Genomic DNA, 15,658 nt, shown 5'->3' with positions numbered 1-15,658 from the left:
CCCCTACAAGTAAAAGACCCCATAGCCCATAAAACACTTGGAAAGACAAAGGAACACCTCAAATCATGTCTAAGAGTGGGAGTAAGAGTCTCACTCTTAGCAGGAGAAAAAATAAACCCCAAAAATCCAGCAAAGCTGCTGGGGACTCACTAGGTTTGGGAAATTAGCCTTTACAGAGAATTCTCCCCAACAACAAACAGGTTCGAAGAACCGAGAAAGAACAGAAACTCAAAAGAGTCGAGGCACCGAAATCTCCGAAGCGAACACGTTCGTGTAAAAGACGGAACTGAGGCTACGGGCGTCGTGCGTCCTACTTATAACATCCAGTGACGTCGGAGGAGGTCCTCGAGGGCGGCGTATCGACATCATCGACGCAGGACGCAGACGATTTTCCGAAGCAGCACAGCTGTGGTGATTACATGTCAGATATGGAAGACGTCGGAGGACCCAATCCCCTCGAAGGGGTCTTTACTGATTTAGAAACTAAGTGTGTAAGTGTATTTGTGTTGCTTTTATATTGCTTCCTTCTGAAGGCTTATTCTGACTGATAAATTAAAAATTGTTTATTCAAGAAACCTTATGTGCAAGTGTTCATTTGAATACTTTAATACCACCAATTATCGTCCAACAACAACAGTCCCATTTTTACTCAAACTTATCGATAAAATAGCCTACACACACAAATACAAGCCCATCTTGAACAGAACCATCTACTCGGAACTAGACAATCAGGTTTCAGGCCCAATCATAGTACGGAAACGGCCCTCTTGGATCTCAAAAGCCAAATGGACACTATCAGAGACTTAGGGAAACTTTGCATCCTCCTGCTGCTAGACCTGTCCCCCGCATTTGACCTTGTGGACCATGACAAACTGTGCAACTCATTAGCCAAGGATTTCCATTTCTCCAACGATGCCACTATGTGGGTGAAATCCTTTCTTGCTGAATGCACTTCTAGAGTTGCCATAGACAAAGACGCTGCCAATCCCATCCCAGTCCCCATTGGAGTACCACAAGGATCATGTCTCTCTCCCACTCTTTATAACGCCTATACCAAAGTCCTCTTCTCTGCATTAGACAATATGGGCGTCATCTACACTAACTTTGCAGATGACACCCAGATCCTCATACCCATCTCAGGAAACTATGACCAAGACACCACGACCATTAACAAAATGTACGCCATTATTCAAAACTGGATGGGGCGAAATACTCTTTGCTCAACGATGAGAAGACTGAAGTTCTCATCGCGGGCCCCCCTTCCCAATTAACTGCCCTCCACCCAGACTACTCCTCAATCAATATCAATGGCACTCTAATTCCAGTACTCAAGCAAGTAAAAACATTAGGTGTATACCTAGACGACAACCTCACCATGTTTAAACATATTAGTACGCTCTCGTCATCAGCGTACACTTCTAAACTCATAGCATCAAGTAGACAATTACTGACTCCGACCAACTGTCTCACCCTGGCCAGGGCCTTAAGTACTGTCCAAGTTAGATTACTGCAATGGCTTATTGCTAGGGTCTTCTAACACCAATATCAGCAAACTGCAATTGATTCAAAACAGAGCCTTAAGAGCAGCACTAGGGATAAAAAAAAGTTTGGGCATATTACCAAGATAAGGAAGGAAGCCCACTGGTTACCTATCAAAGCCAGAATCTTTAAAACTCTCTGCATTGCACACAAATGTCTTGCCAAAAAAGCACCGATTACCTCAACAATGCCCTTCAGAAAAAAGAATCCACTAGAACTCTAATGTCTAACAATTTACTCTTAGTGACTCCCCGGTATAAAAACACCATGGCGGGAGGTAGCAGCTTCCAGGTCTTAGCACCCAATCACTGGAACTCCCTCCCTATCATTACCCAAAAAGATACCTCGCTCCCCGGTTTTAAAAAACTGCTAAAAACTTGGTTATTCAACCAATATTAGAACGAAGCACACCTGATCCAACTGTAAATAATGTTTTGAGTGTATTGTATATTTTGCTTACTGTAATAACGTTATGCACACTGTACAATTGTATGACTAATTTCTAAGCGGTCTGTAACCACACCGTGATAGATACCACAGGGCCTGGGCGTTTGACAAATGAAAAAAATATATAAAATACTAGTCACTGTGAATCTCTCTGTAACTCCTCTACAGCTCACATTGACCCCTCTTGAGATAGGACTGGCTTATCAGTCACACTACCAACTTGCGTAATACAGACCTATTCCAAAATGCGAGTTACCCAATACCAAGCAGATAAGTGTTGTGTAGTCCCACACAGTGTGACTGCACCAATTCTTTCCAAACACCTTATACAGTGTTCGAAATTGAGGGGAGATAGGAGCTATTTAGCTCCTGCTTCTAGCATAGTAGAGCCTGGTTAGCTTGAAACCAACATCTAACAGGAGCTACTTTTGACTACTAGGTCCAACAGGTTCCTTCTCAACATGTGAATGTGACATTAACTTTTAGTATTTGAAAAAAAAAATTTAAAAAATGAACACATCTAATACACATTGAAACACAATGGTTCATACAAAATGGACAAAAAGTTAAAGGAGCATCTCAGGTATCTCCTAGTTCCCCTGCGGTAGCTCCTGCCTACTGGATGATGCCCGACACGCAGGAGCTGGCTTTAGCTCCTGCTCATTGAATCTCCATTTCAAAGCTTGCTTATACAGTTAATGAGGGACTCTTCCATTTGAAGCGAGGCCAAGAAACCAGTCATGCCAAAACAGTCCTGATGGTTCTGACAAGCAACATCACCATTCAAGGAAATCCAATCATAATTCTTTAAATAGTTCCACCTTTTCCCTTGAACCCCAGCACAAGTAATCACTAGATGTTTAAGAGTTTCGTTATACTGCTTAATTTTACAGAATCAACAGCCTCCTTGATCTGGGGCCAATAACCTATGCTGAATCATAATTTCCTTTGTTCGGTAAAGATTCCTGCCTAAGTACAAAATATTTTTCCTCGTTTGCCCATTAGGATATGTAGAAAGATAAGGAGCTAAAGTTGGCACCTTTTCACGATTTCCATTCAGATGACTTAAGGATTGGTAGGAATGCATTGTGTGTACGTGTTAGACCAGTCATGCTGGTAAAGCATACTTTTTACTTTACATGGGTTACAGACCAAATCTGAGGTGGTCAATACCACAGTCATATGTTGCGCTACACAGAATGATGAACAGTTACTAATGAATCTATCACCCTTTGTTTCCAGGATTGTATTAAGGTCAACAGATATGTCAATGGAATTTATAATTTTCCTGTAGAGGCGTAAAAATGTCCAACAAGCCCTGACTTTAAAAAGGGAATTAATTTCCGAGCACGTAGCGAATTGCTAAAATAGGCACATTTTTTGAAACTTGGAGGATCTTCCTCTACAGTACTCCCTCTAAAAGACAGATATTATAGAATCCAAATGTCCCTCGATTCACTTCCGTACAATATTTAAGCTTACCCTGAAAAAAATCTTAGTACTAGGTGCAGAGTATATTTAAAATCGATACAACATAGCTGATTTTACAATCAATAACGTGAAACTGCCCAAGAGCTGCATAAAAAGAAGGAGCTGCATATTTAAAAAACATGTTGACGAGGGGCAATTTCTGGCAACATGCTAGACCCCCAAACTCACTTTTAAGCTCCTCCTTGTTCTTCTCACTGGCAGCATTGTCCACTCTCAGTGCACGGCCACTGAATTCACGGCCATTCAGGTTCCGCATGGCACTGAGTGCAGTCTCCTGATCTTGATATTCGCAGAATCCATAGCCCTTTGGTTTCCCGGTCTCCCTGTCATAAACCAACCTACATGGAGCAGAAATTGAGTTATACATTATCTTAACACAATATGCTAGCGCAGATGACAAATGAAACTAGTGGCCAATCTCTGGTACATACAGGATAGCACTAACACAGCTCAAGAGTAGTATCAGCTGTGAAACTTAGTATTTCAATCAGTGTACAGAATTGGGGGGGGGGAATGTTTTTTTTAAAAGAAAAGTGTTAGCAGACAAAGGAAACATGCAACTTGCAGATATAACATTTTCATTAAGCAAATGTATGTTGTTTACTAACTTACAAGACCACATAGGTCTCTTGCACCGACTGTTGCGTTTGTTAATCTCACCAACAGATGCCTTGAAATCATTTGTTCATCTATACAAAAAGGACACATTAAGCAGTCTCTACTAAAGAGAAACCAACTTCCTTCAAATATTCACAAATTAACTGGACAAATGATCATGCCCATGTATAACTTCCAAGTGTCGCATAAAGGCACATAAAACATTCTCGTTTTAATGTGATACAAGTTCCCATGAAACGTTCTGTTTAAATGCTGTAATTTTCTTATGCAAATGGGTATTGCGAGGCAGGTTGAAGTTTCCACATTTCAGTCAGTGTGAAAGACTCTGCTTGGCAGAGTGAATTGACCAAATGGTTACCCAAATCCTCGACTTTTCTACAGACAAAACAGCCATTAAGTAACTGGCAAGAAGGCTTGCTGGGAGATTTTCCAAAAGCCATGATGGCAGGATCTTTAGGTACATCTTTTTTTACCCGAATACCAGCCACTCACGTTTCACCAGGCTCCATAAGCAGTAGCATGGCAGAGCAGCCCAGGTTGAACTCAAAATATTGTTCATATATGAAAAAGCATACAATAAAACAACATAGTCAGAGGCAAGTAAAACTCCTAATCCAAATGTGCAAAACTCACGGGTAAGTATTCGGGAGTTTCAAAAAGAATTAAAGGAAGTCATTACTAGACAGGAAATTACAGTTACATGCAATCAAACTGCATTTATCATCAAAAGCAGAAAAGAGTCTTTAAAGAAGCCAACGGCAACCGTAAGAAAGCTCTCTTTTGGCAACTTTGCCTCCTATTCTATGGACCCACAAACTTTTTGCTTTTGATTTTGAACCTGTCCCGACTTAACAAGGATGTGAAGCCTTCAGCTTCACTCCCCTGCTGTCTCATTTTGTCATGGGGAACTCATCAGTCCTTCAGTCCATCAGACCATCAGTACTGCGAAACAATGTTTACCTTTGTCATGCAGAATTTTTGTGGCTGGACATAGGTGTTTGCAGAGCGCAGATCTAGGACAGAGCGCATAGTGAAGTCTTTTTTGGTACAAGGAAGTACATTAAATAAATACCCTTGTTTACCTGGTTCGCCGAGACGATTTCTATGGTGTCCTTTAGTAGCCGTGCTTTGACTTCTTCTAACAGGATGCGTTGTTCTTTCTGTGTACTTTGTCTTTGTCTTGGCGGGTGGTTGGCTGGTGTTTGTATTAGCTCTATGCAATAGCGCCCACCACATAGTAAAGTACCCACTTGTCTGACGTGATCCCTGGCCATGCGTGGGTAAAGTGAGAAATACAACCTCCTACTGGAGATGCATGGGAGGGAACCTGTAGTGGGTGGTCATTGCTTAGGAGGGGTTGAGCCCCCTCTTGAGAAAGGAAGATATGCCCCTACTTCTGGACCTGCTTGCCCCTTTTGAAAACCCTGTTGGGCGGACTGCCCTTGTGAAGAACCTCAGGACGAACTCTGATAACCTCTTGCAACAGGATCCGTTTTTCTTCCTGGGAGGTGTTCCTTTGTCTTGGCGGGTGGTTGGTTGGTGTGTCAGTTTTATGCAATAAACATCCAACACGGTTGAAAGTACCCACTTGTTGGTGGTGATTCACTCCCATTCGTGGGTCAAGTATGAAATGCGGCCTCCTACTGGAGTAGCATGGGAGAGAACCTGTTGCGGGTGGTCATTGCTTGGGGGTGTTGAGCCGCCTCTGGAGGAGGATCTACCCCTACTGCGAGACCTATGGCCTTTTTGAAAACCCTGTTGAGGACTGTTCCTGTGTTGAACCCCAGGACGAGCTTTGACCTTGGTTGTAACCAGATGCTCGCCGAGTTTTGCCCTCTAAAGCAGCGAAAAATGAAAGCCCACTCTTTGTCCAGAAGGTTTACTGGCGAGCTGGTTTAGTGATTTTAGGGTGTCAATTAGGAGTAATCAAAGAGGGTTGGATACATCTCTGTACTGATTGAAGTAGGGGGATAAACTGGATAGCTTACTTTTTATCCCCTAGAATGTCCTCAACAAAATCTTTATCCACCTGTGTCTCTTGTGCATCTATTTTGAAATGCTCTGCCGCCTTTAGGAGCAGGTCATTATACTGTATTTGGTCGTCCACTGGTGAGATTGCCACCGGTGGGTTCGAGTGATCTGGCGACTGGATGACAAGACATCCTCCTTGTCATCATAGAATTGGGCGACATTGCCCATGTTCCGTTGGTCGTCTGAGTCCATTTAAGTTCCAGGGTCCTGGACGTCTTGCATGGTGTAACAATAAACATGCTGCCCCAAGTCCTGCTGCGAGGTGGAAGCCTGAGCGAGGTCCGAGAATGCTCTTTGGGTGGAAGGCTGGGTAACAGCTGGCCTGCTTTGAGTAGGTACTGGCCCACTGTGTGGGGCACCCTGAAGGTTTTGCAAGACCTTGTGGTGGTCAAAGAAATTAGCTAGGGAGGACATACGCCTCATCACTATCAATTTGATCTGCTGTCCAATGAGATGAACTAGGTAGTACTGGGGGGACAGGTGCAGGGGGGTGGGTATTGGTTCTGGTGTAGGCATCTTATGGTGCATAGCCCCTGAAATAGAGCTCTCTTTCTATATTTGAGCTCGGTGTAATCTTCGAAGAGGCCTTCAGCGCATCTTTTGACGGTCGTTGGTACACATGCGAGGGGGTCATGGGCGTGTCTTTCGACGCCCAGTCATCGGCGTGCGAGGGCTTTGTTGCTTTAGACAGGGTGTTGGAAACACTTATTTGGCTTGCCTGTCTGTTTTGGGGTGCGGTCATGTGAACGCGATGGCCCAGAGAACAAGACACTGTGTGTTTGTGCGATTCAACTTCATTGTGCTAGTGCCGCCATGTGTCGTCCCTGTAGCAGAACTACCAGACTACCTGTTGTGGTGTTGCACGCAGGGATCCGACAGATCCCGCTCACGCTCGGCATCACTGTAGACAGGGATGCTGCCGTCGCTGGAGGCTCCCTCGACGTCGCGTGATGTGCCTGTGTTTTTTGCGGTCCTTTTGTGTTTTGGGCCTAAAAAGTTTGCACGACGCACAGTCCTTCAGCGTGATCCCTTGGGAGACAGATTGCACAAGCAGTGCAAGACTTACCAAGGGAATTTTCGATTACAGGAGGGGCCAAACTTAAAAGGTGTATTCTCCATTCTGTATGGGGAAGGCAGCCTGGTGAAATAAGTGGGTTGGAAAGGGAATATGTATTCTCTTAGTGAGACTAAAGAATGACCCCCCCCGCCCCACTTGCCCTACTGTGAGGGCCGAAGTCCGATGGGGCCGTCCGAGCCCGTGGAAAGTTTAGTAGAGACGAGTTGTCGTAGTCGATGGTAATTCATCCTCGATGCCGTTGCCGAAGAACTTGCAGTGGATGGATATTGAAAGGACAGAATAAGTTAATTTTTGAAGCAAAAGGCGATAGCCACAAGGTACTCCGGAATATGAGACCGACTATGATGGTGGAAAAAAATCTATCTGAGGGACCTCGACGTGCGAAGCACCATGGGTACAGTAGACCTCACACTAGGGATAGTATTACTACCACACCCCGTCGACATACCTTTGAGATTCGAAAACAACTAATACTCTGCAGCTTCCACTAGAGGTCGGCCTGTGCATATTTCACAAGCCTCTGAAATATATACACACAAATCGTATTTTTGAGGCTTGTATCAGCTTAGATTCACATGCTTTGCATAGGCCGACATCTAGTATAAGTAGGAGTATTGCACATGAAGTTTTCAATTTTCGAAGTTCGAAAAGGGACGTATACCAAGCGTGACTGCAATACTATCCCTAGTGTGAAGTACCCTGTACCCATTATCCCTCATACGTCAAGATCCCTCAGATTATTTGTTTCCGACAAGAGGGAGTATAAGTAGAGACCATGAGGTGTGAAAGATCTATGCTTCTGTTGTGAAAATGCAAGTTTATCGCAGTAAAAAGGCACAAACTTACCAGCTGCGGGAATGGTAAGGGGTCTAAGGGAGAATTTTAATTTTAGTGCTTAAGAGAACCCCAGCTCTTTTGCTGGATTTAGGACTTAATTTTAATTCCAGAGTGAGTGGGACCTTTTTCTCACTCATGTATTTTAAACTCCATAGGGACCTGCTTTTTGTATGGTGACACACAGCACGTTCAGTGCAGTGTCACAGAGAAATCCTTAGGATTTCTCATAAGGTTTAAATACCTTTTCTTGTGTGAAATACAGTTTACAAGAATAGTAAAGTGAAATTGACATTAGTTAACTTTTCTCTTTGTAGGTCCAGCATGCACCATCTTGTGTGGAGTGCTGGGGGGTTACTTAGTAGCCCCTTATCCTACTTTCTCATGTAACATTTTTATGTTACCCTCACTACTTTAAATGGGTGGTGGCAGTGGTTTCATTTTTCCAACCATTGTGCTTTTCTACCGCAGGCTGAACCCTCAGCTGCAGTACAGCACCCATGGGTGACCATTTTGTCAAAATGGCCATGTCCTCTTTTGTTCCGTTTGAAAGGTCTTTCTTGGCTTTTATTTGCATTTGTATTTTATTTATTTGTATAGCGCACCAGGCCCAGGGGCAACCGGGCGCATCACTTGGTTACAACAGACAGAACCATAATTACAAAGTTTACAAGTATAATACAGAATTTACAGGTAAAATAATAGCAATGAGAGGACAAGCAGATTACATATACATGTACAAATTAAGCAAAGAACCCAGAGCTAAATGTCCTCGGCGGCCAGCCAGGTTTTCGTAAGGTGTTTGAATCTCGGGAATGAGGGTTCTGCTCGAAGCTCATTAGGAAGCGTGTTTCAGAGTTTAGCTGCCAAGATAGGGAAGCTAATTCCACCTGATCTTTGGAGACTGAATCGTGGAACCTCAAGGCAGTTTAAATGAGCCATTCTGCAGGGTATAATGGAGTTGTGGAGGGCAAATCGGTTGGCCAGGTAGCAGGGAGCTTGGTTATGAAAGTGTTTGTGGGTAAGAGCCAGGGTTTTCAGGGAGATACGGTGTGGGACTGAGAGCCAGCGAATATTGCGTCTGGTGTCGGATGTGTTGGCGCCTGGGAATGTTGAGGGCAGCTCTAATCGCATTGTTTTGGACAATTTGTAACTTGTTTAGGTTGCAGCAATTGGTGCCTAGGTACAGTGCATTGCAGTAATCAATCTTGGAGAATACAAGAGTTCTAGCCAGGGTGACACAATTGGTTGCGAGAGGAAAGGGCGACAGGCTGTAATAAGCTTGCAGGTATATGCCGCTGCGGAAGAGACTGAGTTAGTTTGTCTGGTCAGGGATAGGGTCGAGTCAATGTAGATCCCTAGGGTTGTGTCCTTGGCGGTTGGAATAATATTCCCATCGATGATGAAGGACTTGAACGCAGGGTCGTGTTTGGTAAGTTTTTGTGGCGAACCAAGAATAAGGAGCTCAGTCTTTTCATCATTAAGACAGAGTCCGTGTTGAGCCATCATAGCAGAGAGGCGGCCTGGGAAGCAGCCCTGGGTTCGACATAGAAGCATCTTGTTTGGAGGAAGAGGGAGTCTATGGGGAACAGCAGGAGGCCGGCTTTACCACTACGTCGTAAATGGAGAGAAGATACAAGTTAAGCGGGACCAGGAGAGGCAGACATTTGATTCTAATGGGATCTGTGGCTGAGGAGACCGGAACGTTGTGGGAGAGAGAAGTAGAGCCAACACTCCTGGGGGAGAGTGGGTAACGGCAACGATCTATAACCCTAAGCGGGCGGGGACAGAAGCGAAGACCAGCTGGAATAGAGTGTGGAGTGTCCTCTGGAAAGGAGGTGGAGGCAAGACAGGAGAGGAGAGACAGCAAACCCTCTTTAAGACAGAAACAGTGACTCAGGAATCCAGGGGGAACGTGTCTCACAGACACGTCTATCTTGGCACCCACGATTGTCAGCGAACTAAGTAAAAGAGTGCGGCTCTCCTTGGGCCCTTCGTCTCCTGCGTCATCCGCTTTTCCATTTTGTGAACAAGTACACTTTCATATTCCCCCAGTAACTATCAGTGAAATAAATGGCGACCATGGGATGGCTCCACCGACTTCTTCACATAGGGTCTTGGAAGGGGGTGTCGCCACTCCATATGACAACACATCTTTTGGCACTGAGACGGCAGTAGGGCCTTTGTTTGTAGAAGGTGCGGTTCCCTTTTCCCTGGTGAATGAAGAGGCAGATGTCTCTGCTCCAAAGGGAGCAGTTAGATCGGCCTCTACCCCAGAGGAATACTGCTCACACTCGCAGTTAAACAAACCCTTCAATTTTCCAGTCATTTCACGCATTCTCAATTTACTGGATAAGGGACACGAGCTGACACATTGCACTCTAAGGGAGATGCAATCCTCATTTTCTCTTATGAAAGACAAGATAGCCAGACTGGAAGGCTTCATCCTAGCTGAAGAGCACTCTAGATCCTTCTATCTGGCCCATTTTGAAAAATTGTTGGAGTGTCCCACATAGAGCACCCCAGCTCCTAACTCCTATTACGACTTACACTCAGGGCTCCCAGACTGAGCCGGGAATGGGCTCCATAGTTGTCCCACAGACTTCTTACTCTCAGGTAGTGTCAGGGTCCAATCCACTGATGACGTTACATGCCAACTCGGAGGCCATTGATTTGGTGGAGGTTCTTAAACTCCAGCACGAACGTCTACTACAGGTGGAACAGCTTCTCTATAAGCTAGCTGCCACCAAACAGCTCTTGGATCCAGTTGACCCCCCCCAAGAGAGGGATCCAAAGTTACTCAAGGTCTTGCTACCCCCTCTGATAGTCCCTCCGCCCTGACTGACATCATTGAGGCTCCGCCCAGTCCTGCATTGTTGGCAGTAGACTTGGGCTCGGACTTGGAGGAAGGACCCGTGGTGCATGAAGGAAGACACTTCGTTTCGCGTAAAGCGAGAAAGTCCTTCCTAAGAGCCCAAAAACGTCTAAACCTTACTAAGGCTGGCTTAAAGAAAGCTAGCATCTACATACCACCTCCGGGTCGTGCTTTAACGATCCCCGAACCTATAGCAACCTTGGGTACGGGGACCAGCCACGATGATTCTGGCCTAACCCTCTGCGACCTTGACGAAGAAAGTAGGAAACATCTTCAGGTTGCAGCTTTGAAAGCTGGGAACTCACAGATCGCCTCTCGTGGCCCCCAAGGAACTTCCACGGTCAAGCTCCAATCACAGTTACATTCTTTTTTCCCCAACATCCAACCCAGAAAGGCGAGCTCGACGTTGCTAGCCGAGGCCTCAGTCACCCCTGTTCTGAGTCCAAGTTGTGCTCCCCCCCCAGTTGGAAACCGTTTTGGTTGGGACGGATGCAGTTACCATTCCCCTAGCCCCCTATGGTGCTGTAAGTGTAGATCTTGGTCGTCCTCCTTCTCCTTTAGAAGTACCTGGGGTCTCGGCGTCTCCCAACGTGGAGGTGATGCATCTCCCGCCCTCAGCGGTAGGAAAATCTCTTCCAGCTGTCCTGTCCTTCTCGCACACACCAAAGGACATGAAATTAATCCTTGGTTGGTCGAGCAATCCAGAGTCAAATGGCCCTGCTCGTATAAACAGGTCATTTTTGATGAATTCATTCTTTCAAATTCCAGCCCTTAGGAACCTTTCATCTAAAGATCTAGATTGGGTTAAATTGGCAACCCATAACAATCATAGAGCCCTGTGCAGAGTCCAATCGCAGATTATTACCAAAATGCTGTTGGACTTTGCTGAGGACTTCCATTCCATCGGTCTGACTCCATGCCTATTTTCGGACATGGATAGTGCATGGGCCTATCTTGACTGGGTAGCTCCCACCTTGCCAGTATGCCCTGTGGGGCAGGGTACAGACTCATCTGACTCTCAGGTTACGCAACTAGCCCTCCAATTAGCATCGCTAACCCAAGCATTGAGTGGGCTAGCTTGGCTGGAACCCCTGATAAAAACAGCTGCAGCCATCAAAGGGCCTACTCCAGGCTCATAACTGTCCAGACTGACCATTGCATCCTGGAATTGTTGTGGCCTGGGCAATTTGGTTGCATGGCACAAGCGGGTTGCCCCTGATCGGAAACCCGACATCTTATTTTTGCAGGAAACGATGAGCCTATCCGAGCTTTATCTCGATGGGTACTCTAGTTTCTCGGTCCCAGCCAGTCGCATTCTTACAGGCCGTCCTTCGGGCGGTATTGCTGTCCTTATCAAAAATGGTCTAAAAGCAGTGGCCTCCATTCTTGATACTTCGAAATCTTGCGTCTTAGTGGAGCTGTTGTTTGAACCCGCCGAGGTTGTCCCTTTGCTTCTAATGTCGCTGTATTGGAACCCCAAGTCTGTTTCTTTTCCCCTGCTCGTGGATGACCTCGACAGGATGTTGGGTCAGACTGCAGTCTCGTGTCCCTATCATGAAATTGTGATTGGAGGTGATTTAAACTCATACCTTCAGTTCTCTCACTCACTAGGATCTCTTTCTTCCCTTTCCTCCTACGCCCAACAAGCTGTTCATAGAGGGTACCATTTGTTAAGATTCTTTGAAAAATGGGGTATCTACCCAATTCAATTTGCACCTAACCCTTCACATATTTCATGGTCACGGGGCAACCTTTCATCCCTTATTGACTACTTCCTTGCATCCAAAGTGTGTTCCGGGTTGCTTGAACCAGTCTTAATCCTAGACTTGGGTCTGAGCGACCACCACATGCTGTGTTCAATACTTCAGATGAGGTGTGAGGTCTATAGTCCTTCACCTCCAGTCTCTTTGGCGGTTCCCGACAGAAACACCATCTCTGTCAATTGGAATCCGGCCGTGTGTAGGAAATTGGTGTTTTTGGTGAATAGAGATCTCATACCAAACTATGACTACCTTATGTCGCAGGGGAATATCAAAAAAATCAATGACAGTAACATCAACATGATTCAGCTTCACCTACTTTCCTTAGCGAAGGACGCCTTGGCTAAAGGCAGCCCATTGGATGCCAACCCAAACCTGAATCAGATAGCAATATTAAAAAAGCAAAAAAATCGGGATCTGGCTACTTTAAGAAAAAAGGCCCTCAGCCCTCTCACCTACCATCGGGAAAAAAACCATATCATTGGGTGCTTTAAGCACCATACTAAGTCTCTTTTTCAGGCTGCCTTCACTCTCGCGAATCAACATATGATTAGCTTGCTTTGCAAAAAAAAAACTCGAGAGATATGGGCAATCTTAAGAAACCCCTCAGGTAAGGTGGACACTCGTTCTGTGGCGACTATCTCGGGCTCCGAATGGGAGAAGTATTTCTCTCAAAAATATGCCTTGCCTACCACTCATGCCACTACTGAGAGTACAGACACGCGTTTGTCCTTGCCGCGAGTCTGTCCTTGGGCCAAAAAAGACATCATATGGGCGATTTCCCAATTGAAGTTCTCCAAAGCAGCCGGTCCTGATGGGCTTCCTCCCTGCGTTCTAAAAGATGACCCTTACTTTTGGGCCAGTTACCTTCTTCCTTGCTACCAGCTAATCTACTTAACTGGTAAGATCCCGGAATCATGGCTGACTGCCATAATCATTCCAATACATAAAAAGGGTGTGCTAAACAACCCCTTAAATTTCAGGCCCATTGCCCTTATAGATACTGCTGCGAAAATTTTTGCACGTCTGCTTCTATCAGAATTGGAAGGCTGCATACATGAGCTATCAATTCTTTCCAAAGCACAGGTCGGTTTCCGCAGAGCAATGGGCACCCAACTAAATGCTACGATCCTAGCCCATCTTCTTTGGAATGCACATACCAAAACTAATGGAACTATATATATGGCAGCCTTGGACCTCTCGGCTGCATTTGATAACGTACTTCGTACCCGGCTTTGGCAAAAGATGCTGGCCTATGGCATACCATCTCCACTAGTTGCATTAATTGCAGCCTTACACCAGAAGACTTCTTACCGAGTCCGCATTAATGCGGAAGGGCTATTGTCTAACAACATACCCACATACATAGGTGTTAAACAGGGCTGCAACTTGGCAGCAGTCCTGTTTAATCTTTACCTTGCCGACATCGACGAGATCTGGCAAGGTTCCAACTCTTTTCCGGTCATACTGGGTTCTATGCGGCTGCATTGGCTAGCATTCGCTGATGATATTATAATATTTGATAGAGTGCCGTTTGGACTCCAAAACAAATTAAATCTGTTTGGAGAATATTGTAAGCTCAACAATATGACTATTAACTCACTTAAATCGCATATATTGGTTTTCACTGCTAAAAAAAAGCTTCCGAGATTCAACTTTACAATTAATGCTCAGGTGATCTTGAGAAAAGAGGAGATTAAGTATTTGGGCTATCATTTATCGAATGGGATGTCAGTTAACATGTGGCGCTCAGTATTGATTGCAAAGTTTAACCCCCTTCTGGCCCAAATGAGAATCATTTTCACCAAATATTGTCGTTATTCTCTCCTGCCTTTGATACATTACTACACCATGAAGAAAGAGCCCACCCTCCTCTACGCAGTAGACATCTGCCTTTTGAACTTGGGGCCCCTCCTGCACATCCTACAGGGTAAACTTTGGAAGAACATTCTGGGGCTGCCCGGATACCTACCGAACGCCATAATTATTCATGAATTGGGTCTATATCCGCTAGAAGACAGACTTATTTGGCGGACGGTATCTGTGTTTTCTAAAATGATCTCCCCCCCCCCACAAATTCTCTCTATGAGGACTTTCAGGAAATGTTAGCCGGAACGTGTCCTATTTCGCTCACCATTGTGAAAGATAAAATACAAGCGGTTTTAACTTCTTTGAATATGACGCAGGATGATCTGGTAAATAACCCTGCCAAAGTCAAAAGGCGTTTTTTCAAAAATTCTTGGGCTCACAATTGTGATCGAATTGGACGCTACTCTTCCTTCACTATATATGCCACCTTTAGACATGCAGTCGCACCTCGGCTGCCTTATATCCTGTCTTTCCCAGACAAAGGAGCAAGAAGGCATTACATGCGCTTCCGCATGGACCTCATCCAGACGGGTGCCCGCATTAGAAATTGGAACGGCTATAGGGCATTGGCAAAATGGGAGGGATGCAGATTTTGCCTAAACACATCTGAGCCTGAAACCCTGACACATCTCTTCATTCACTGTAATTTCTTTCTCAGGCATAGACAACGTTGCTTGGCCGCATATCTTACTTCGTTCTCTCTGTTTGAATGCCACCTAGTATGGCTGCGATGTATGCAGGGAAATTCTAATTCCATCATATTAGCAACCGTTAGACTCGTTGCAATAATAGAAGAACATTTGTTGTTACTCAATAGGACCTTCTGGAGAGGGTAAACCTTTGAGATTTTGCATATTCAATAACTATTGGTACTTGCCGTTTGGTAGAGGCAAGACCTAAGTTGGTAGAGGCCTGCGACGCCTATTAGCACCATCCTGTTGGGTAGGTTAGGTTAGGATTGATATTTGGTATCGTAGACCCCCCTTGTGATTTTGTGATTCTGTGATTCTGTGATCCTGTGATTCGGTGATGCCATGTTTATGTGATCTTGTGACTTTGAGTCGGTGATTTCGGGGATCCTTGTTGATGCATTAGGAAATGTTTTAACGTTCCAAC

The 15,658-nt window shown here is 45.1% G+C and overlaps 1 protein-coding gene across 2 annotated transcripts in view; it reads right to left on the bottom strand.

Moving 5' to 3' along the window:
• CSTF2 (cleavage stimulation factor subunit 2) overlaps positions 1-15,658 on the bottom strand; it is a 557,664-nt gene that overhangs the window by 418,682 nt on the left and 123,324 nt on the right. For both annotated transcript variants that reach the window (XM_069613003.1, XM_069613004.1), the window contains exon 3: positions 3,646-3,815. In XM_069613003.1, coding sequence (XP_069469104.1) covers positions 3,646-3,815 — 170 coding nt within the window. The remainder of the gene's footprint in view (positions 1-3,645; positions 3,816-15,658) is intronic.

Source organism: Ambystoma mexicanum, chromosome 5p (assembly GCF_040938575.1).
Source record: "Ambystoma mexicanum isolate Mex_15411 chromosome 5p, UKY_AmexF1_1, whole genome shotgun sequence".
In the NCBI taxonomy this organism is placed as follows: Eukaryota; Metazoa; Chordata; class Amphibia; order Caudata; family Ambystomatidae; genus Ambystoma; species Ambystoma mexicanum.
The sequence above is the reverse complement of the archived record's forward strand: the minus strand, read 5'-3'. Positions and strand labels throughout refer to the sequence as shown.